Source organism: Dipteris shenzhenensis, chromosome 2 (genome assembly GCF_047967505.1).
Source record: "Dipteris shenzhenensis isolate YYH24624 ecotype China chromosome 2, Dip_SZ_1.0, whole genome shotgun sequence".
NCBI classification, from domain to species: Eukaryota; Viridiplantae; Streptophyta; class Polypodiopsida; order Gleicheniales; family Dipteridaceae; genus Dipteris; species Dipteris shenzhenensis.
Window position 1 is genome coordinate 62,501,133 of NC_141597.1, and position 24,440 is coordinate 62,525,572.

General features: G+C 44.2%; 1 protein-coding gene across 1 annotated transcript; it reads left to right on the forward strand.

The window, feature by feature from the left end:
• The first annotated feature begins 499 nt into the window (after window positions 1-499).
• CEST (death domain associated protein) lies at window positions 500-23,794 on the forward strand. Its single transcript, XM_087396873.1, has 6 exons — window positions 500-832; window positions 3,955-3,999; window positions 15,989-16,102; window positions 16,340-16,420; window positions 16,503-16,673; window positions 23,171-23,794. The coding sequence occupies exons 1-6, from the start codon at window positions 521-523 to the stop codon at window positions 23,258-23,260; spliced, it is 813 nt and encodes a 270-aa protein (XP_087252999.1). The 5' UTR covers window positions 500-520; the 3' UTR covers window positions 23,261-23,794.
• The last annotated feature ends 646 nt before the right edge of the window (window positions 23,795-24,440 follow it).

Genomic DNA, 24,440 nt, shown 5'->3' on the forward strand with positions numbered 1-24,440 from the left:
ACAGACTATTTGGAGAAATATCGATGGATGCCCCTCAGTATCCACTTGCTCTCTTTGTTAGAGGATATAAATGCCTCTCTTCTGGATATTGATCTTCTCAAGGTCACACTCAATACAAACAAGATTGATGGGATCAATGCTCTCCTTCGAAGAGCTATTTTTAAGTCAACTTTAGCGTGAAATCCAAGAGCCACATCCATATCCGTTTTGCCAACCATGCACGTTCTTTGAACCTTGCGAGCTGCATCGTTAGTAGGGAGGATGTTTTGCGTAGAATCTAGAGGCCGATGTCTGCTGATGGGTGTTTCGACTGACATCAGCCGCTCACACTCACCCTCTAAATTCTTCATGAAAAAGATACAAATAAATTTATTTTTTTTCCCCATCTCAACCGAAGAATCCTTTTATTACATTTTAATTCCTTAAGCATTGCTAAACCCTTTTTAATACATTTTAATTCGTGCAGCTTTGGTATAGATATAAGTCTCGCCATCTCCAATGAAGATCTGCATCCTTCACGATGGCATATACAGCATCAAGTGCGTTGCCCTCTCACCTGAATTTCCAAAACCTGCAGAGCTTCAGCGTCTACACATTGCCGCTGTCTTTTCCTGCCCCTCCAGTTATACCCCTCACAGCCAGAGGAAACAATTCCAGAAGGCACTTCTACCTTTATCGGAGCCCTCGTCCTCCCATTCAGTTCATTCCCCACGTCAATGCCGATGCTACTTTGTCAGTTACCGAGGAAGCTCAGCAATCGGGAAACCAAGAAGCTCCGCCGCCTCTGTCTCCCGAAGAGGAAGATGAAGCCAACGTTAGGGAAATTTTGCGGGTCAGTATTGCTTTACTCTTGGTAAATGAGACAGAGAATCGAAGCAAGGAAATTCATGGATGATTACAGTCTTTTGGAAAGGCTGCCTTTACAATAGTTTTCAATACGTTCTGGGGAAACCATTCATTGGCATAGCTTGCCAAACGCGTACTTCCCATCGAGTCGATTTTCACCGTATTAGGCATGATACGAATTATAGGCTGCCAGATTCTGCCACATCGAAATCTAAAATGATTCATTGATGTAGAAATCCGCCAATGTGTTAAGTTCAACTAAAACGATTCAGAAATAAGGTGATGATAGTGGGAAGAAACAATACGTCATTCCTTGTCTACAGGTTTGGATATTTTACTGTCATCCTGCTTCAACATGTATCCACTTGCTTGGTACTATTTCTTTTTGTTTTTCAATAGTATGCTTATTAAGAAATGAAATGTTTTCCTACTCTTTAGTTACGGACAATGGGGACTAGGTCTAGCATTTGAGGGTGGACCCCCTTGCTTGGGGTTATGGGCATTAGTGACCCACAAGAGTGATGGCTTCTCTTTGAGAGGGACATCTGGAAACCACACCCCACCTGAGTATCCAAACATGGGACCAATCAAATGCACAGATTGCATACCGACCTAGGAACCATTCAAGAGAATGTTCCCTGAGCTTTGGGTGTGGGCCTGGCAGCATGCCAAGAGTAATGGAGATACAAGATAAGACGACAAACAAATGAGCTCAGTATGGCTCAATTATGACCTTAGAGTACGTCAATAGATAGTCTAAGCTGTTAGGAACCCGTGGGTGCGATCAGAATTGAATTCTGACAACTTTGAAATTTTAGGGTTTTTGGGAGTGACATGTGGCAGTTGACACGTGGCAGACTGCCACATGGAATCTGAGCTGGCAGGTCAGTCCACCTGTCCCACACATGTGGCGGCATGCATGGCAAGTGGCAGGGCATGCATGCCAAGTGTTTGGCCCCAAATCTGGTAGATTTGGGGCAGGTTGTGGGCTGTCCTCTTTGGGACTGCAGCCCACCAAAAATCTAGGACAAGTGTCCACCTTCCACTCTAGGCCTTGGGGGGGGGCTGAGCCTATAAAAGAAGGCCTCTCCCCTTCATTCCTCACATGAAAAATTCGTCACTTTTCTTCTCCCTCCTTTTGGATGATGCAGCAGAACCTCTTTAGCTCCTTGGGTGCAGCCAGCTTCTCCCGAAGCCATTCTCTCACCTCAGCAGCACTTTCTCTCTCTACAACAGCACATTCTCTCTCTACAGTTCGAGCCCCTCCTCTCCAGAAATCTGCCCCCTCTCAGCTCTTCTGGAACAGCAGCAGCATCCTCTCTCCTTCTCCTAGCCTGGAGCAGCCACAGCCCCTTTCTCTCTCCTGCTGCAGTCTTTCTCTCTCTACTGCAGAATTTCTCTCTCTACTGTTCCAGCCCATTTCCCTTGCAGAAATCTGCCTTTCTGTGCACCTTTGGAACAGCAGCAGCTCCTCTCTTACATCCCCTCCCTTGGGATCAGCATTGGCACTCTCTCTCTACAGCTATCACTCCATAAAAGCTTTCTCTCTCTAGCCTACAGGCTGTTTTTCTAAGCTGTTCTCATTCCAGCCCCATTTCCACACTCTCCTCACCCAAGGTAGCTTCAAAGGCATCAAGGACTTCATCTACAAAAGGGTCAAGTCACGAAGGGAGCCTGTATCGTCAAGTTTATCTCATTTACAGCACCATTTCATGTTGTTTCTACTATCTTTCGAGAAACTAGTGCTTGTCTCTAATGTTGGATGTAAGTGGTGATTGTTGCAGGCTTCTTCCTTGTGGATTGGGCAAGCCAAAAGTTGAAACCTGAGCTTGAAGTCCTCCTTTTTGTTGTCTACCTTGCACATATGCTCTTGAGTCTTGTATCCAGGTCCTAGGTTTTCACTGAGTTCATCAGTTTGGAAGGTGCATTGCACCTTGGTCTTGTATCTCCATTTTCAAGAATAAAGTGAGCTTGGATAAGGGGGGGGGCCGTCTTGGCCCCTCAATCATATTGCATTTTCCAATGATGTCACTTTGTGTTTAAGCTGTATAAGTCTTAATTCCAGCTTAATTGCAAACTCTTAAGTTCAAGTATATGTGTTTGGCAACTCGCAATCATCTCATTCAAACGCCTCTGCAAAATCCATTGTCTGAATTGATAGAAAGCTCCGAGTAGTTTACATTTACTAAGTATGTGTTGTAAATAAAATTGTTGGATGTTTTACGAAGCATGTGTTGTAAATAAAATTGTTGGCTCCCACCTGTAGCATCGAGATGTCGGCGTAATGCTTCTTGCGGTTTTCTATTGCAGAAGGTAGCTTGCACTGGCCTTAGCCAAGAGACTTTGGAAGCTAGACCAAGTCTAAACCTGACTAGATTCCACTTTTTCACGAACAAAGTGCTACTTGCTTTCAATGGGCTTGGTCCTGGAATGATGTACAGGCTTGGCCAAAGCAGTGTGGGATTGATTATCATAACCAATATGAATGGGACCTTGGTGTGATATGCCAAGATTACGAAGCAGTCTCTGAAGCAATATAGCATCACCTCCACCGTGGTGGTTGCCTTGTATTCAGCTTGGGAATGGTGTTGGTTTCTTGTTATTGTTTTATGAGATGGTCTCACTTTTGAGTGAAAAGTAATAGCATGTATTTGACCTCCTTACAGCTTGCCCAATTATGAGATAGATGAGACTGCCAACTAGCCTTCTATACAATGTGGCATGCACAGCTGCATCATCAACATTGGCATCCGTCTGAGAATTCCACATGCAAGACGTTGGCAGTTATCACCCTCTTGAGTGACTGTCATGAGATTGAAACTGCACTATTTGTTGTGTTTTCAGAGGATGAGTCTGGGCATGTTCCTGGATTCATCTAGATCTATATGGTTTGTGCAAGGTTATTGTTAGTTGTATCAACCCTAAACTTCTCAAAGTGATAGAATTAGTATGTTTGTGGTAACTGGTTATCTGTCCTTTTTAGTATATGAAATCAACAAAATGACATGTATAAGCTACCTGTTTATATTACTATTTACTTAAGTAGCATATGAATGTTGTGTTTCATATGATCTGCAAGTTGATGCATGATGTTATTGTTTGTTTCAGGTCTTGGAGGAGCTCAAGAAAAAACGAGATATGCCTTTCAATGAGGTTGCGAACTTTATATGTTGGTTATGATATTTTTTTCCGAAATTATGCTTCTTTTTGTTTTTCCACAAAAATTTCAACAAAGGAGGAATGCAACATCTTATGCATGAGCACCTATGCATCTTAGTGCACCCTACACATTGTTGAGTAGCTGTTAATAAGCACTTGTATGTGTGTGACATTGATTTTTACTTTGCTAAATGCTGTGTGCTCAATATTTTTATCTTGCTTAGTGCCATGCTAAGCTAAAGAGCTAAAGAGCTCAAACAAAACTGAAAACTGAAACTCAAAAGCCGAAAACCAGCACCGTCGGTGAGCTGCAAAAATGTCCGGATTTGCACCGTGGAGCTGTCTCTTGCTGTGGCGGAGGACGTGGTCTCCTCGACCTTTGTATCTTATGGGCTATGTCAAGGGTGACGCCTCGTCTCTAGCGGTCTCCTTTGATTAGAGTTGAGATAGGCCAAACCTTGATAATGTGTGCTCTAATCACTCTCTGTGTCGAAGCTCCTCCTCCACCCCACTATGTCCTGGAGCTGACTCAAATGCATTGAAGTCTGTGACATGTCCGTGTGCTCAGTCTACCTTAGCCTCCTGCGGATCTGTCGCAATCTCTGTGTGTGAGAGAGAGAGAGAGAGAGAGAGAGAGAGAGAGATGATATGATATGATTATATTGAAGTCTGTGTGAGACCCTTCAGGATCTATTGGACTGGTAATCCGTATTAACAAATAGTGATCTTTTACATCTAGTGAAAGGAAATATAACAAACTTGCTATGTAGTGAGTCTTCTGTACTAGTCCAAGCATCTTGTTGCAATGTTCCAAGACTTCTTTTAAGTAGCTTCCTAGCTTTTTGGATGGCTGCTCCAACTGATTTTTCAGGTTGCTTCTGCTGTCCTCCATAGCTTTCTCTGATGTGTGCATAGGCTCCACAGCTTAGGGCTACATGCTGCTCATTTTCCACCTCTCCGGTGGGGCAGATTTTGCAGATTCTCTCCTCTCTTGGGACCCTGGGTCTTGCCCACCTGCTCTTCTCCACCTCTAGATCATGTGAGCTGGTTCTCATTTTGCAGATTAGATGCCTTTTAAACATTGATATGTCTTCCCCAATGTATTTTTGCATTCTATAGCTGTCCATCGAATTAATTTCCTGTTTGTAAAACTGCATTTTTGCCCCCGGATCTTGCCATAGTTTCTGCGTCACTAACTCCCGGATTTTGTATGCATCTTCTGTGTATCAGCAGCCGTTATGCCCTGTAATTCCATCCATTTCACCCCCTCTCTGTGCCATCGAATGATTTGTTCAGCTTCCATTGCCTTGTGTGGTATCCTATTGGCATCCGTCTTCTCAAGCTTGTTGAGGTAGGCCATGAATTGAGAGAGGATTATCATCATGCTTGTATTTACCTCCACTGGAGACTGAATATGGCCTATATGACCAAACGCAGCATTACAAAGATAGCTAACGAACTGGCTTAGGGTCTCATGTTTGATGACGGCCACTAAGTGGCTCCTCCCTTGTATAGAAAAAGTCCTTGATCCGCTGCTGTCTATAGATACTCTTGATCTATTTGGATCGCACAAGTATGTGCATAAGGCATGTGTAGGTATATAGTCTCAGCTCTCGATGGTATCCCCTGGCATCGATCTCAATGTGAAACCTATCAGATGATGTTTCAAGTTGACCCATGGCTATCCACACTCTATGTGACAAGGTGGATCTGTAAGTACTTGGGTGGCCTGATGAATCCATCGTTTGTAAGATGAAGGAAATGTTCCTTGTAAAACACCATCTTGTGGTATGTGGCTGCGTCGAGGATACTTCGGTCTGCTCGATGGATCTCATGTCATGTTTAGTTCTATAGTGGGCACATCTGAAGAATACTATTATGGAGGGAGATGATCAAATGACATGGCTGAGGAATGGAACCATCTAGCAGCACATGAGTACGAGCATTGTTGCAAGCTGCATGGACTAGGGAAGGGCCCTCCATGGTATCCTCTGCCTATTAGTCTTAGACATGCCATACTTTGACCTTATCTTGATAAGTGATAATTTGAAACGAGACATCTATGTGGAGGGGAGGTGATGCAAACTGTGCAAGTATGATAATATGTGGGGTATATATACCTCTTCCCATGTATCATGTGTGAGAGCATCATAAAAATTCAGAATAATATAAATCTGGATTTGTATGATTGGATATAGTCTAGTATTATGAAGGTATATTTTCCTATCTCCTTAGCGGACATGCAAATTCTTTGAATTTTCGTCCAAGTGGTGATCAGCTGTTCAACTATATTGAATAATCTTACACGGGTGCAAAAGCCCCAACAGCTAAAATTTAGAACAACGTAATTCTGAATTTGTACGATGGGTATATTCTAGTCTTACTGAAACCAGCCTTCAGTGATCAAAGGGTGGTAGAATCCACTTTAACCACAACATACACAGTAAATAGTCAAACTATTAATCACCACAGATTAAATCACAGGGAGCTAGAGCGCTCCTACTCAGAAACAAAGACACCGATTGGCCCCAAACACTCGCGCCCCTTGCGGTATTTCTTTAATATTCATATAAAGCCAAGAGGCTGATTACAAGGTCTCCTGAAAGCTGCACCACAGGCAAACCACTGCCCACAGAGTTCCAATGTCCTGCACACCCTGCAATTCCAACTTAACTTTATATGGCAAATATGCATCCAATCACTAGGCAATCACGAACTCTTCCTTCCGACCAAGCGTGCAATAGAACCCAAAGGCATAAGCTATCTCTCTGCCCACTACACCTGCACAACCAAGTGCCCAACCAGCCAGACACGGCTAAACAAATGCAGAAAAGCTAGGACCAAACTTTGGCACAACCAACCAAGAAAACCCCTCCAAAACAGGTTGCCCTATCTGTAGACATCTTGGCCACTGCCCAACAGCATGAATCAGCCTTTCTCTGCGTGGAAACAATACCAAACGCAATAACCAGCCAACAACCAATCCGGAAACGGCAAAGGAGGCACATACCAGCCTTCCTCTACCCAAAATCCACAGAAATCAGGTAATTTGAACTGGAAAACCCTGAATTCAGCGAAGAACATGTGATTCTGCCCTAGCGCAGCCCAAAGGCAGCTCCAAAACAGGTTGTCCCACCTGGAAAAGGTCCCAAAATCAGCAGCAATTGGCAAAATCAGCTAGAAAGCATTTTGCCCCATCTTTTGCAGCTTCTCTGTAGCTCGGGAAGCAACCAGATGAATCGGCTCTCCTTCTAGAGCCCAAGAATTAGAGAAGACAGCCTGTAGGAGAAATCGCCACACTTTTGGGGCCGAGAAACAGCAAAATCCAGCCTGTGGAGAAATCGCAATCCTTACTGGTCAGCTTCTAGCAGCAGAAATAGCATCCAAACAGGTCACCCACCAGCTTGAAGGTCACCATCAGAAGTAGAAGTCCAAACTCCAGCCTGAAAATAGGCCGCATAGCTCCAAGTAGGCTTCAAGGAAAATTGCGATGGATTTTCTCTTCTGGCTTGCTTTTTGGCCTCCTGCATGCCAAACAGGTGTTTGTGCTGATTTTGGAGTCCCGTGCCAAAAACAGCAATTTTTATTTGCATCACTCTTTTGCCCCTTTGTTGCACACATTGGTTCTAGGAATTAATTACCTAGTAATTGGCTTGCACATTCACAATTTTCAAGGGCCCACTAGGAATTTTAATTCCCCAAGTCTCGCACATGCAGCCAAACTTCCGTGCCCTAGAGGCCCAAGGTAGTCACACACAAATAACAGGAGTCGCAAATCAAAATTCCCATATATTCACGTCTTGATGACACTTACAAAGGTATATTTTTCTATCTGCAAATTCTTTTAATTTTCGTCCAAGTGGTGATCAATTGTTCAACTATATTGAAATATCTTACGCGGGTGCAAAAGCCCCAACTGCTCAAAACTAAGAACAACATAAATTTGAATTGATTGGACATATTCTAGTCTTACAAAGGTGTGTGTGTATATATATATATATATATATATATATATATATAATTTGAAACGAGACATCTATATGGAGGGGATGTGATACAAGTTGTTCAAGTATGATATCATGTGGGGTACTTCTTCCTACAAATCATGTGTGAGAGCATCATAAGCTTTAAACTTTTGAACCCCACCTACTTGTGTTGGAGATATCATAGTCAAAGAGTGTGTTGGTGTGAAGTGTTGGTGTGTAGTACTAGGTGATCTAGTACTAGTCTATGTGTGAGTCTTGTGTGAGTGCCACTTGTCATCATGGGACTTATCCCATATGCACTAGGTGCTAGTGTGTGAGTGAGTAGCCTATATAAGGCTTGCACTTCACTTGACTTGATATACTTTATGAATGAATGAAAGCCTTCATTATGTCTTCATTTGAGTATCACTTCCTCACACCCTAACCTTCTCTCTCTTTCTCTCATCATGTTTCTAACATGGGCAACATGAATGTGTATGAGCAAGAATTGGTAGCTGTAATACATGCTCTTACTGTGTGGAAGCACTATCTATTAGTTGCTGATTTTTATGTGTAAACTGATCACCAATTGCTGCGGTACTTTCTCACTCAGAGAAAGTTGTCGGAGAAGCACATGAGATGGGCAAACTTCCTTTCCATTTTTCATTTTCAGATCGTTCATGTGGCTGGAAAGAAGAATATAGTGGCTAATGCACTTTCCAAAAGGACACGTACGGAAGGTATGTCCAAGAAACCACAGGTATCTGCAGTTACTATTGCTTATCACAATGAGCAGTATACTACAGATGATGCTTTTGCACGTATTTATGATCAGCTTATGGAGGGCAATCGGCATGATCATTATACTCTCAAGGAGGGATTCATGATGATGCATGGTAAGCTATGTGTGACGCAGCCATTGAGGCATAAGGTGATCACTGAAAGTCATGCCCCATCGTATGCAGGACATAGGGGTATTGAGGCTACAATCAAAGCAGTGGAGCACTACTTCTATTGGCCTTCACTATGGAAGGATGTTGAGGCTTATGTCAGGAGATGCATCATTTGTCAGAAGGTGAAGTATGACAGGTAGAAGCAGCCTGGTCTACTTCAGCCTTTGCCTATACCAGATAGGCCATGGCAGAGCATCCCTATGGATTTTGTTTTTGATCTCCCTTGCACACCTACTGGTCATGATGGCATATGGACTATAATTTGCAGATTTAGCAAACAGGCTCACGTCATTCCAGTGAGGAAGAAGATTACAGCTAGGCAGATGGCAAAAGAATTCTTGAAGTTTATTTTCAAGTACCATGGGATGCCTGAGTTATCGTGAGCGATAGAGATCCACGTATGACCAGTATGTTCTGGAGAGGTTTGTTTGATAACATGGGTACCTCACTGCTGTTTTCATCTTCATATCATCCACAGACTGATGGCCAGTTAGAAGAGGCAAATTCTACAGCATTGGACTTGCTACGTTGTTATGTGTCTGAGCACAAAACAAAATGGGAGCAGTATTTGCCACTAATTGAGTATGTATACAACAACACAGTGCATTCTTCCACTGGTAAGGCACCGTTTGAAATATAGTGGAAGGTGGGAAAAAGGTTCCTCCTATTTTGCATACAAAAGAGAAGATATTTATGGCTGATCAGTATGTGGAAGACTTGCGGACAGCGTATGAAAAGGTTAAGTATGCTAGGACAAGCAGAAAAGAGCTGCAGATAAGCATCGCAGGAACCTGGTCTTCAACGAAGGTGACTGGGTATTGCTGCATTTTCTTAAGATGTCTTAGGAGCAAGAGAGGGAAGGTAAAGCTGTATACAAAGCTGAATATGAGGTACTACGGGCCCTTTCAAGTTCTTGAGAAGATCAATGAGGTAGCTTACAGGTTGAAGTTACCTGAGAAGTGGACCATCCACAATGCTTTCCATGTTAGCTTGTTGAAGCCTTTTCATGGAGAAGTGTCATAGGATATGCCAGTTGATGAGCAACCTGAAGTTGATGAGCAAGATGAAGTCTTGATTCCTGAGCAGATTGTGGCACATAAAGATCGGAAGATCAAAGGTAGAGTTTCCAGACGCTATTGAGTGAAGTGCAAGAACTATCCTGCAAACGACGCGATCTGGTCGGAGGACAATGAATTGGCAGATTCACCACAGGTTTTGCAGCTCTACCTTGAGGCGGCTCATTCCGGATCAGCAGAGCACTGGTCTGGAGCATTACTGGATGCTCAAGGGGGAGGTAGCACCTCCGCTCCCACAGTGTAGACAGGCTCACAGGATATCTAGAGGTCGCTTGGTGACACTGCGGTTCCACCGGAGGTACTGATGTTGATAGTGTTTCTGTCGTGAGACTTCTATGATGAGTGGTCATGACACTCCAGACAGTTGATACACTACCATATGGATGGATTTGCAGTCCTGCCGTATGTGCATCGTATTTTGTACTTCATGTGATGTTGTACTATGGATTATGGGCTGTTTATGCCTATTGTGATATTCTTCTATGTTTTTTGTACTTTTGGGACAGCAAACATGATAGTTTGCTGTTTCAAGAGGGGTGTGTGTCCCGGGGACGTGATGGCGAAGTGATTAAACTAACCGCCATTGAATTTGGCCTAGGGGTGCCAGGCTAGGGGCATTAATTAATGTCCAAAGGGTACCTATGATTAAATGTGCAACAAGTGCAACTCCTAGTGCTATTAGCTTGGTCCTATCATTGGTTTTGTTCACTAGGGTCATGTTTTAAAAAGTGATCCACAAGAGGTCCTATTTACTAGGGTCACTGGTTCTAAACACTAGGGTCATGACTTAAAAGTGACCCCCTAGGAGCATTAAATTCCCACGTCCAATTTGCCATGTGTCCTGAATGTGTGCATGCTTGGGCTCTATGCTTGACTTGTGGCGCCCGTGTGTCCCATCTGGAAGCACCTGGAAGGTCCTGGAGCCCTACCCTATCCTACCCTGCTGTTTTGGGTCTTCATCCCTACCAGGGGAGTCTTTTGGAGAGAGTGGCAGTTTTTGGCAGCTCTCCCTTTGCTGGCTGAAGACGTTTTTGGTGATTTCTCCACGATAGATCTTCTCCCGTTGGTGTTTCGTGCTGCTGGCATGCTCCTTGGGCTTGGGCGTCTCTATTTTGGGCCTTTTTTGAAGCTTTTCTCAACATTCTTTGCGATAGAATGTTTCCTTTTCATTGTCTGAGGCCATAGTCCTGGACGCCTCTCCCCTGGCTCCTATCTGGTGCTATGTGCACTGAGTTATGAGGTTGCTGTGACCTAGAATCCTCACTTTGGTGGATGAATTCATGGCGGATTTGTTGCTGATTGCTGGACGACTTCTCTTGTGACCCTTTTTGGTGTTGGAAGGCAGTCAAGGACATCTCCCTCCTACTAGAGTCTGCTATCTACTGGCTGACTATCCTTTGAGATTGTTTCGAGCTGAAACAGGCTCCATTTGCTGGCCGAATTCTTGTCTTTTTCTTCTGCTTTGTGCGACTACTACTCTCGCTGAGTTTTGGAAGGTTGGATGCCTTGCCATTGGCTCGGGAGAGGATTGGGGCATTGGTTGTGATACTCTCTTCCTGGGGAAGCAGTGGCAAGCCTTGGACTCAGTGATGGCCTTGATTTGTGTGGATGCATTGCTTGGTATGATGTTGGGTTATTCCGCTTGTGATATGCTTGGCTACTGAAGGGAACGAAGAGGATAGCACTAGGAGTTGGTCACTTGCACAGCCACGGGTTGGCATTGTATTGGGTTGCACCTGCGGGTGAGTTCAGGAAGGAAGTCCCTTGTAATTGAACTAACCAGTGAATAAATAAATATCTCAAGAGGCGCCAAGTGTTGGGGCCAACAGGTGTCACTGTGTATGTTTATTGAGTAGGGGCATTCTAGCCTCCCTTGTTTTTATGATTCAGTGATGCTATGATGTGGAATTGTATGCTCTAAGTAATGTGTTTGGGCAATGGCAATGGAACATGGTGGTTGTATTTTGGTGTTGTAAGAAAGTAGAGTAAGATACGTTGCCCTTTGTCAATCAAAGGCCAGTTACAATCTTGGTCCCAGAGGCTAAATAGTATGTCTCTAGGGCACTTGGGACTCCCTCTAGGCTCTCTGTTGTGCCCTCCACAAAGAGTGCCGTGTCATTTGCAAACTCTGAGCTCAATAGCTCCTTCTCCTGATGAATCTAGAGCCGCATCCCAGTGAGGCTTGCTGTCTGAGATAATAGAAAGTAACCTAGAGCCCTTGCCACGAAGAGGAAGCGGAAAGGAGCGAGGGGGGCAACCCTAATGAACTGAGTGGGAAAGAGAAAAGTTCCCCTTTGTGTGACCACTGATAAGCATCTGGCTGGCACTCCTTGCATATATGGTTGAAACCCCCCAAATCCATGTGTCTGAAAAGTTGAACCTCTGCATGGTGCCTTCTAGAAAATATCACTCCACCTTGTCATAAGCCTTCTCAAAATCCAGAAGAAGGATCGCGATAGGCTGAAACTCCTTGTGACCTAATCAACTGTCTCCCAGAAGGTGAAGATATTGTCCAGGATACTATGTTCCTAAACAAAACCTGTCTACACGTCATGGATCATATCAGTGACGTGGGGCTGCAACCACAAGCTTGCATTGTTATTTAATTAATTGTAGAGGATCTGACTTTAGTCCATCACGATGTGATCATGTAGCTGGCCTAAAGAGTGCGTGGGAGATCCCTAGGCAACTATGGAACGGCTTGACTTATTGTCGCACCTTCATCTATGTATGCGATCAAGATGTTCTTGCTGTCCCAGGCTTTATGCAAGCCGAATTTCAAAATTGACTATAACTTTGCTATTCTCTTCACAGTTTGCTTTAATGTGTTCACCTTGCAACCCAAGATCATCCTAGCTGAACTTGGCACTTGATTTCACTTTCTAGAATGAAATTTGAGTAGTCTCAAGTTTTCTTGGACATGATTCCATTTTTGGACATTTTCTTCTAGACTTTGTTTCCGCTTGAACAATGTAATCCTCTCAATGTTATCTCACCAATCGAAATCGTTGGATTCTCCACACTTTTCCTGGAAATCATTGTGAAAACAGGCCATTGACTTGTTTTAACCACACCCCAAGTTGCGATTTGGCACTGGAAACATCTAGTTGCTTGGAGGTGATGTAATTTGGCTTGTGGATAGGCTCTTAAGACTTCTTGAATTGCAGTGGCTTTGGACAATCAATTTGACCCTGGTTCATGCTTTTACATGAACATTGTCACTCTAGGAGAGCTGTGGCAGCACAAGAGATTGAGATCCTCACCAGGCGACTTTGGTTTTGGATTGGACTGATTCCAAGCTATGGGTTGTGTTGGAATTTGTGTAGTCACGTCTCCATCTATGAGCCCCCAAATGAGGAGAGCAAAGGGGAGGTGTACCAATGTGCGTTGGAAGACATGTGGGCATTAACTTAGGATGCCACATGGTCAAATCTAACATGGAACAAAGGGCTGTGGACAGCACATTGGCTGTCATGTGGGCAGCATACAGATAAAGATCATGCAAGAAAAGGGGCAGCACAATCACATGATGTACCTGGCTGTTTGGAAGACCCTGGAGCAGATTCAGAGATACTTCAGTGCATGGAAGTCTGCCAGGAAGTTGCGCAATGCCATGTGGCATCTTGTGGACTGTAACCCTGGAGGTGTACGGGTTTGGAAACACTCTGGATTAGATGATCTGGAGCAGGTCAGATGGCACAGCAGTACAGCTGGTACGCGTGGAGACTGGTCTTGGAAGAAGAGCCTGGAAGAGCTCAGGGTTGCAGGCGCCTCTGTCTGGTACAGTACGGAGGGCTGCAGCAGGTTGTATGAGTATGTAGAGAAGGTTCCAAGACAGCAGCAGACCCAGATCCAAGGCGGGATGCACAGGGCAGACAGGCAACCTGATAGCAGGGAGATCTGGCCAGGAAATAGGCAGAAACAGGGCATGAATGACCTGGGCCAGTGTCAGGCTTACAGATGGCAGGTCTAGGGTGGCTGGTTTGTGAGCCAACCAGGTCGGCTGGTTGGGGAAACATAGGCGGTCCATTCCAGGGGAGCCTATAAAAGGGAGTCCCTTGGGTTCATTCACTTATCCTTTGGGACATCCATTTAGAGAGCAGGTTGGAGCAGTACCTCAACCAGTATATCAAGGAGGACCTGGAGCAGCAGAGATCAGGCTGAGTACAGCAGACAAAGCCCAAGGTTGTCTTCGTCACTTGGCTGTCTACCAGGGCAGCAACGGCGATGGATCAAAGAGGAAGCTTTTACCTCACCATTGGCTGCACATCAGGGCAGCAAGGAGGTCAAGTCTTCACAGCATACATTGCCTTGTGTGTGGCTGTCCGGGAGGGACAGCTTGAAGGTGTGATTGCGGGCACGATATCGAGGCCAACTCAAGCTCTACGGGAGCACGCAAGCTGAGTGTTTTAGAAGTGCCATGGAGGTAAAGAACAGCATATTTTGGTAGTATAGGGGTCCACGTTTTGGTGGTACACTTTTGTATTGTGTCCATCTCCTGGACAAAAATATATATTGCTGGTTCTACATGTCTCTCACGAGCACTGTCAATTTACTTGCTTGCACATGTATGTTAAGTACGCATGAAGGAGAGAAGTTGGATTGAAATCAAGCACCCCACTGTGTGAGTGCCTAGGTTATATCTATTTGTGTCTATTCTTTGAGATGCTTCCGCTGTGCGTACCCTCTGTTGTTTTTCAACAGGTTGTGCAATGTGAAGCAGTGTTGACCATACTTCCAAAACCCAAAGTTCAGGTATAGTATTTAAAGTATGGAACAGGCTCCGGAAAATCTTGATTTTTTTCAGAGCCTGTTCCGAAAAAAATCAAGTGATAAATCAGGTATCAAACTTATGCATCATTCATGAATAAGTACAAATGTATGCTTTGTCAGGAATGACTTAAGAGGAGAAATACAAAGACTAGCTGCTATGTAATAACAATTGTAAAGGTCAAGTCATGTAGTAGTGCCCACTCCAGGACCCTTCCTCATGTGAGGCATCACCCATACTGAAAATGGCACTCTCAGAGAAGAGGATGTGTGTGTGATGCTCGTTTGGGAGAGACTAAAATGAAATCGTTTAGACTTCACAAGCAGTTGTAGCTTGAATGAAGAGATTTGGACTACTTTTTGATTAGCCTTCTCCTTTAGTGCTAGCCTTCGTCATGGCTGAGTTTGCCCTTCACCTCCGGAGTGCCGACAGAAACTCAGTACGAAGACTTTGTATAAATGGATGCTCAAGTATGTGTGGGTGTGTGGATTTGTATGTGTGAGAGCATACTTTTATACTATGGTCTACACCCACTGTTGGGCGCCGATGACATCAGTGGGGATGTCATAGTAGCTAGTCCCTGCTATGTGTGATGGAGTTTATGGTTTTCAATCTCGTGAGATTGAAACTGCACTATGTTGTGTTTTTAGAGGATGAGTTTGGGAATGTTCCTGGATTCAGCTAGGTATATGTGTGTGTGATGCATCATCCTTTTCCTTAATATGTGCAGTTACAGCCTGTTGGCAGGACTGTCCTGCTCATCCTCTATTTTTCAAGGAATCCTTGATGTGGCCATTGCCATCTTTTTTGAATTCTTTCATTTCAAAATTTGGCAGACAGCCTTCTGTTATGACCAAACAAGCATGCAGTTTACAGCCTACAAAAGGGTCATGCATGCCAAAGTTTGGCAGGGACACTTCTCGTTTTGCCCAATGTTGCACTGTAGTTGCCTCGATGAAAATTGAAATTGGATTCAGTTCATGTCCTGTCTACCTAGTATAATTTTTGCTCTCTGACTTGAAATAGCCTAGGCAAATAAATTTTCAGATGAGAAAGAGGTGAGTTGCTTCTCCAAGTCTCTCATCAGCATGCAGAATAGAAAAGATCATAAAGGGTATGGGAAGTGAACTGTATCTGGGTTTAAAGTAATGAGGAACTTGTCAAGGTATACTGATGTATCATGTAATTATTGTCCGATGCATTGTACTGATTGTTCAGGTGAGGTTGATAGTTATGATTGAAGATCCTCGAGAGGTGGAGCGGAGAAAAGAACTTGGAATAGAAGACGAACGGGGATGTTCCAGAGAAGATCTGGCGGCTGCTCTGTCGGAGGTAAGTAGCTACCTTGGTATATAATGCTCCTCTGGGTACATTGTTGCTCTTTTTCTCTAGTCTTTCAGAAAGGCTGTTAATCATACTTATTAGTAGCTGGGTCCCAATGATGCTGTCTACAGTAGATTCTGTTTTGAGCATATCTTGGTCACTGTTTCCTACCTGATCCCAGTATGATATAGCAGTTGTTCTCAATCATCATTTCTTACATTTCTGAGGTTTGTGTGCTCCTCAAAGGTGTATGAGGGGAGGATTCCTTCTGACAGGCATGTTCTACGAGAACTCACAAAAGAGATGTTGGACTGGCCTAACCTTGAAGTGAGTGGTTATTGTATCTTTATTATTTTATCCCATGTAGCTAAAGACTTTGAAGCTCATCACATACTTGATACTCTTTCAGGACGAGTTAGACTCACAGAGAGATCCTTCGCAATCACCATATGCTAAAACTACAGACACAGGTGTTGATCCACGAGTGGCTGCTCAAAAGATGAAAGTTGATTGGGATACAGCAGCAGAGATTCAGCCCGGAAATGAGGAGGATGATATTGTGAATGTGCCACCTGCTGTAGTAAGCATCAATCTCTATTTTTGTTTTGTCCAGGTGTTGCATCCTGTGTTTTGATTTTATTTTCTGTTTGGATCTGCACCTCATCGCAAGAATTTGTGAATTATAATTTATACTCCTAGGAGAATATGGGAAACATTATGTACGCCTGATTTAACTACACGTGTGTGTGCGTGCGCGTGAGTACATTAGAGAGAGAGAGAGAGAGAGAGAGAGAGAGAGAGTTTATCAACGCTCACAGAAGACCAAAGGATCTATGAGACTGATAAAAAACCAGATACAGTGAGAGCTAAGGGTGGGGCCACTAAAACAGGAACCAATACACAAGGCTGGTGTGTATTACGAGAAAAAGTAATACATCATGCTGCCACTGTGTCACATCACCCCTGTACTAAGGGTCCATTGTGACACACTGGACTAATCATCAAGTGCATTATGTACAGTAGTAGTTCCTAAAGTAGGCTATTTTTGTCATAGTGCCATTGCGCCATTGTGAGCCCTAAGTATGGGGACGAATTAGGCATGAGCTAGGTAGGTTGAAAGGTCAGTCCTTCTTCACTTGTACCCACTAGAGAACTGAGTAGGTTAGTTTAGTCCTTGTTTAGACTAGGTTGTTGCCTAGATTAGGAGCTCCTAAGGGAGCCCGAAAGGCAAGCCTAAATGGCTGCCAAATAAGTTGGACCAGGTGCTGATTATAGGCAGACCTGGTCCGGCCCTAAGTAAGGCTAGTAGGGCTGACTAAGTCGGCCCTACCAGCCCTGCCAACCAGGTCGGCCTGGCTGGCCAGGTTGGCTGTTTGCAGGCCTATGTAGGGGGCTTTCAGTCCCCCTTCTCCCGATTCAGTTCTGGCGATTAATTCCTCACCAGCTCCAGCCTGTTGCGGAGCCATGTAAGGTCCATCCCTTACCCTGAATCAGCTCCAAACAGTCGGTGATTTTTGGGCAGACCACCATGCAGCACAGCAGCAGGTTTGGACAGCAGCAAGTCGATGTTCTCCCAGTCTGTTTGAGCAGTTTTCTATCTCAGTTTCACATTGCACTCTATCAGCACATTCTCTCTCAGTTTATCCCTCAGTTCTCAGTTTCAGCTCTCTCATTCTCAGTCCATTCACATCTCAGTTTATCTCTCTCACTCACGCAGGCACCCTGCATTCCTGTGGACAGCACTAGCCTCATCCTTAGCCTAGCAGAGTGGTCTACATTGGCAGTGTGGACAACATCGAGGTCTTGGTCATTGGTTGGAGCTGCTTCTCAGGTTCTTGCGTTTGTCTAGTGTTTCACAGAGTCTCTTCAGAGTTGCATACTTTGCTCTTTAAAAAAATGTTTCTAGTTGTATTTCAGTCTTCAAGATTAACGCAAATTGTCCTACATATTGTGAAGGGGATCCTCAGTAGGTATAGGGACCCAGTCGGTTGTCGACTCGATTATCTGTCTTTCTACTTCTCTCTCTTCCCCTTACCCCTTTGTTGTGTACATTGAAGACATACTCGCTAAAGGTTTAAAGAATTACATGATCATTAACTGTTGAATGTTGCATTGGTATCAGAGCTTCGGTCTATGATTCAGCGAGACTACCACGAGTGCATGGTTGTGCTAATGTCAGGAAAAACCACACAGCCAAGCAACATGGAAGAGAGAAAATCAGAAGAATGAGTCTGACTTCCAAGAAGACAAAGACAGCCAGAAAAGTACGCTTTCGCAAAGCACTCAGGAAATAATGAAGATGCTTATGGACCAGAACAAGCGTCTCTAGGCCCAGCTCGAAGATTGATGGGAGCTTGTAGAAAGTAGAAGACAGCGAAAAGACAACGAGAAGAAAACAAATGACAAGTGGAGGAAGACATGCTTCAAGAATCTCGAGGAGGCTCAGATTTTGAAAAATTGCTCTGCACGTCAGTATCGCTACGAGCCTCCACCAGAGTTTCCTCTGGCTTCGCCCTGCTCAGGTATAGTTGCTGAATAAGGGGAAGCCCAAGCAGGTCTAAACCTCCCCAGTATATACTTAATTGGAAGACGAGTTTTCTCGCCCTCCCACAATGGTTCGCGTGTGTTATTGAAATAACATGGTCATCATGTTAGCATAGCAGTTGGGAGTGTCTGAAGGAGACATGTCCAAGCAATTCATCAGAGGTTTGGATTCCAACATCAGATTTCCAGCACGGAATTTTGACTCACTTACCTATTAGCAAGCGTTGACCCTTGCTCAGAATCTAGAAATGATGCTGAATAAGGGAAATCCCAAGCAAGTCTAAACATATGCCAAGGGCTCGCAACAGCCCTCAACAAAAGAGGACACTCGGAACCAGTTTTATATGTATATTCAAAAGTCCTAATTTACGTGGGATTTTATTATCACCCCTTTGCTCGGTTCTGACATGATCCCAGGTCTTCAGTGGTTCCAAGATCATTAGCTTGTTCCTGACTAATAGCAGGATACCTTTACCATTGTAGAAGGTCTTCTAGAGCCGGCCATCTTTAGAGGGGATAGGAGAAGAAGATGATCAGTAGTGACCTAGTGGAAAAAAGGACTCCAGGAATAAGAAGACGCCAGATGAAACTGCAAAGAAGGGCATTACTAGAGGTTACCTTTAGCTTGACGTATGCATAGAAATGGTACTAATCTGAGGGACGTTGCTTTTTTTGCCATCACATCGCCAAGCATGGGAAAAAGGATTGTCGTAAGTGGTTGGCCAAGAAGGCTGCAAATTCACTGGCTTCTACCATCGCTTCTGCAATGGTTGCTCCAGCTCCTCCAACTACAGCCATGAACACAGTCTTGCCTTCATTAAACCTCGTACCAGGTGTGATGTTTGAAGGTAAGGAGGGTGACATCGAAGGTCAAAAGAAAGCTGTGATTAGGGCCTATGGTCTAGCTAAAGGGCAGTAGTTCATTGTCCTTTTTGATATGGGGAGTTCTGAGGATGCCATCTCCCCATAGTTGGCCAAGAAGATGGGCTGCAATCTTGTACCTCATCATCTTGAGGTAGACGGGTTCACACCATGTTTAAATACTCAAATCACGCACAAGGCACACAAGGATTCCCAGCATTCCATTGATTTTACATATACAGGCGCATCATGCCATTTGCAAAGATGCAGTGTGCGCACTCATCTATGTTCGTTGCCAGCAAGCTTGTTCAACCGGTTCCACCGTAGGGACAGATTATGGTCATTCTTCTCAAAGAGTTCCAATATATCATGCTTCGAGATGATCTTCCACCTGAGCTTCTGCCCAGTAGGTTTGAGAATCATCACATTGATCTTGCCCTGGCTTAGCTCTGGTCAGTAAGTTCCCCTACAGGCTTTCAGAGTCTGTGGAGGGTGAATTGGAGCAGTAGTTGTCTCAATTAATGTGCACAGGGTTTATATGATCTTCATCCTCACCATTGCAGCTCTGATATTTTCCGTCCAGAAGAAGGATAAGTCCTCACGGCTTTGTGTTGACTATAAGATTCTCAACAAGTTGACAGTAAGCAATAAGTTTCCCATGCCTTACATTGAATACATCTTAGAAAGGCTTAATGGTGCAAAGGTATTTTCAAAGATTGATATGAAAAGTGGCTGCCACCAGGTCTGCATTTTCGACACCTACATTCCAAAGATGACTTTTTGGGTAGAACGTGCTTACTATGAGTTTGTGGTCATGCCTTTCGGACTCAAGAATGCACCACCACATGGCAACAAGATGATGTTGAGGGTTTTTGCTAAGTATATAGGAGTGTGCCTATTTATATTCTTGGATGATATTCTTAAATTTGTGGCAGTAGCCGAGCAGCATTTAAAGGATGTGAGGAATGCTCTTCAGGTTTTGTGCGACAATCAGCTCTATCTTAATCCCAAGGAAAGTGAAATTTGGGCTTTAGAAATCCGGTACTTAGTGGAGAAGGTATTCGCTTTGATCCCAAAAAGGTTTAGGCCATACTGGATTGGGCTGTCCCCATGACAGCTCAAGAGATCCTTGGCCTCTGCCAGACCTACAGTGCACATGTGGACGGTTTCTCCACATTTACAACACCTCTCGCAGATTTCCTTAAAAGGGGTAAAGACATGTTGGCAAAAGATTTTCGTTACCGGCTTCACTTTACAGGTCTTCCATGATTTGCAATGGTTGGCTTCCATAGCACCTTTTTTGAAGCTAGCACCTTGCAGCGGATGAGGGAGATTGACCTAGCCATCCCTGAGTCCTGGTGGGAGGGACTCCGCGTGTGGATGGACAACATATGGTTGGGTCAGTTCTCTCAGATTGGGGTCTGCTTGAGGATGTTGATGCAGCGGGGCAGCACGCAAACTGGTTTTTCTGGGTAGGAGGCCGCCTTCAGGCACTCATTGAGAGTGACATAGAGATGGATGGGTTTCATTGGCAGATGATCAGAGTGGTGGGCCGTTTGGGGAAGGAGTGGCACATTGATCCTCCCAACATCCCAGAGTAGGATGTCCCCAGATGGCACCTCTCGCTTTGGAGGCGCTTGAGGGATGTCCAATGGGATCCGGGAGAGTGGTTCTGGCCCTCCAGGATCAGCCTTGCCGAGCAGGTGGATGAAGTGCCCTTCTTTTCCTATATTACACGGATTGGCAGGAGGCTTTAGATGGACTCTTTGTCTTGGACCCCTTCCAGGGAGAGGCATTGGGTGGGTGCCCCAGGAGGTCCGTTATAGGTTTTGGATGCGGTTGTGGTCTAGTTTGCGGCCGAGGAATATCTCCCACTTCTTCTGGCTGGTCGCCCACGGAGGCTTGCCCATTGGCCCGTGGTTGGAGCAGATGCAGGTGGAGGGGCAGTGTCAGTGTTGCTCTGTTGGATGTTTGGAGATGATCCCTCACTGCATCTGGAGTTGTCGTAGCGCAACGAGGATTTGGATGGGAGCCCTCAGGATCATGACCCACTTGCAGAGCCTTCAGAGGGACTACACCTGAGGGATGGTGGCTTGGTTGATTGTGGGAGGACACGCGTTCCATATTGATGAGGTCTCTCCAGCTTATTGGTTACAGGGTCCGAGCATTCAGAGGATAGAGCTCCATGAGGCGGTCTCTCTTGAGAGCATGGATCCTCGTTCTCCTTCGGACGATAGCGTGTGGGAGGTAGTAGCTAGTATCACGGTGTGGAATGTTTGGGTTGCTCGTTGTAGTCTGGTGATGGGCGAGCATCTAGTTCCACCCTCGGCTACCTTGGTCGCCATTTGGTAGGATATCATCTACACCTTGTGCTCCAGTTGGGAGTGTGGGACTTCGGGCTCTAGGGCGATTGTCGCGCGACGCGCTCATTTCTGCAAGGCTTGGCCTACAGGAGTCTTCTACTTATTTACTCCTCCAGGGATTCACCGGTTGTATAGTACCCCCATTTGGCTGTTAGACCTTGTCCCAGAGATCCCCTAGGTAGTGAGCTGGGTTCTTTGGAACAGGCTGGTCTTCTTCTTTCAGCTTTTTTTTCGGTTTTTTCCGTACTCAGTAACTTTGGCTTGTTGTTTTGCATGAGTTTTTCAAGCATTAATAGAAGGTTTCTTGCTTTGGGGGGGGGGAAAAAGTTAGCACCTTGGGATGATCGTTTTTTTGTCATCACTGATGCAAGGAATGTGGCCATTGGTGCAGTTCTGCAGCAAGATGAAAGACAAGTGGCTTATTATAGCCGCAAATTGAATGCCGTTGGAGAAGAACTACTTATTTTATGACAGAGTATTAGTCGGGGTGATTCATGCATTTAGAGCATTGGAAGCCCTTCCTCTATGGTCAGACTAGCCCTTAGGTGGCTATAGACCATGTGTTGTTCTCAGTGGAGTGATTGGCAAGGTAGAGGGTGTTAGATCTTACAACATTTCGGGTGCATGATTTAGTATAGCCCTGGCAAAAATAACCCGGTTGCTTATTCTCTTAGCTGTAACGCCTCCATTCAGACAAGTCAAGGGGCAAGTGCTTGAAATCCAAGGGAAGGACCTTGACAACATAAAGGAATGGCGGTATGCAGACTTTGCAGAGTTTGGCACCCAATTTCATTTGGCCACCGGTCTTGATCCCGGCCATTATTCAGTGCGAGATGGGTGGCTATATTACCAAGAAGAGGCTACGTGTGCTCAAAGATTAAGGATAGACACGACTCCCTTGTAGGTTCAGCCTCTCCATGTGTTGAAACTTGGGCTAAAGATCAGGCATTTGGAGACCATACTATTGTGCTTCTTGTTAGCTGATCTATGCATGTCATTGTTATAACACGAGTATGTTCAGGGGTGATGCACATGACATATTTCACTCATCGCTATAGTCTTCCCGTAATCGCCATGACCGTTATCCCTTGTATCTTCCTATTACTAGCAACTTTGTTTGAGCTTGTCGAGCTCTTCTTGGTATGCGTACAATTTGACTCTTGTTATATTGCTTTTGAAACCTTGTTAGCATCTGTATCGATTAAGCAACACACAGATTGATATTTTTATATGAGAGAGAGAGAGAGAGAGAGAGAGAGAGAGAGAGAGAGAGAGAGAGATGCTAATGTATTGTATTTTTATCAAACAGGGTTTTAGTGTATTGTATGTTGTGAGTGCTATACCTATTCTCATTGGAGTAAGTGTTGTAGCAATCCTCTTTTTCAACTCACTTAGGTAAGAAATGCTGATTCCTCTCTCTCTCTCTCTCTCTCTCTCTCTCTCTCTCTCTCATGTCTAGATGTGGTGCTTCATTGATAAGAGTGCATGCAATTATGCACATGATGTATAGTGTCTTCTTCCAGCTTAAACTTTGAAATACTTTTGAAGGCGTTTTCAAATTTATGTTGGCTCAATCCATCTGTTGTCGCAAGATGCCGTGGCTTTTTGAAGTCACTCTTACTTAAAGACATTATTTTAGATTCTTCTACATTATAGCTAGCAATCTACTTTGTATCTTGTTCACCACTTGCTATTAAATGTATCATCATTGGAGAGCAAGGAAGCCATATCATAGAGGAAAATAATGTCAAGGGTCGGTGGTGTGGATAAGGCAAGGTGTTTTTGGAAGATATTGTTCGCTCAGCTCAAATGGACTTGTACTAGCAATGAGAGAACCATGTTACGAATCTAGTTGATTTAGTAAACTCTACGTCAACAATTTTGATAAAACAAGCAAAAATAAGCTAGCGATATCATGTACCTTTAATTGAAAAGAAACGATTGTCTAATACAACTGATAATTTGCTAGTAAAATATGGTGCATGATTCTTTGGGTTAAACTTGCATTTCAGGCCATCCAATGATCCTCTCTTTTCTTTTTTTAGGGGGGGGGGTGGGGGAATCCATGTTTTGTATTTCTTATTATGTCTTCCATGTTCATAGGGTATTTGCATTTTGTTTAAATAAGATTTCTTTTAGTGAAATCTAGAAATGATTTAGAATAAGTTTTTAAGGTGAAGCTTCTTTAGAAAATTAAGTATTGGTGTGCTATTTCTAGTAGAATAAAATAGTTGGTCAAAGTGCTTTAAATCTCTTGAATATTGAGTATTGATTGATTGTCACATAAATGGAAAATTGCATTACAACAAATGGACATATTAATACTACGTTTATATGCCTAGACTTAAGGCCCAAGAATGAAAAGTTGAGCCAAAATCACATGCTCATATGTCATGATTTGGCAAAATTATAATGGCAAGGGTTGGAAGTTCAAGTTGCAAGCCCTAAATACTCAGCCAAATTTTGCGTCGAACTTCTCCCACCAAGAAATAAGGTTGAGAGCTACCTCATGACTTTTTGCCATTGCATGGCTTAAAGACCCTTGTTGGTTTTGGAATGACAAAAATTGGTCATATAAT

Bases quoted from the DNA above. Each gene is read 5' to 3' on its own strand.
- CEST (XM_087396873.1), top strand. From the start codon at position 521: ATGGCATATACAGCATCAAGTGCGTTGCCCTCTCACCTGAATTTCCAA. The intron at 833-3,954 runs GTCAGTATTGCT...TGTTTGTTTCAG, and splicing joins ACGTTAGGGAAATTTTGCGG to GTCTTGGAGGAGCTCAAGAA. The intron at 16,421-16,502 runs GTGAGTGGTTAT...ATACTCTTTCAG, and splicing joins TGGACTGGCCTAACCTTGAA to GACGAGTTAGACTCACAGAG.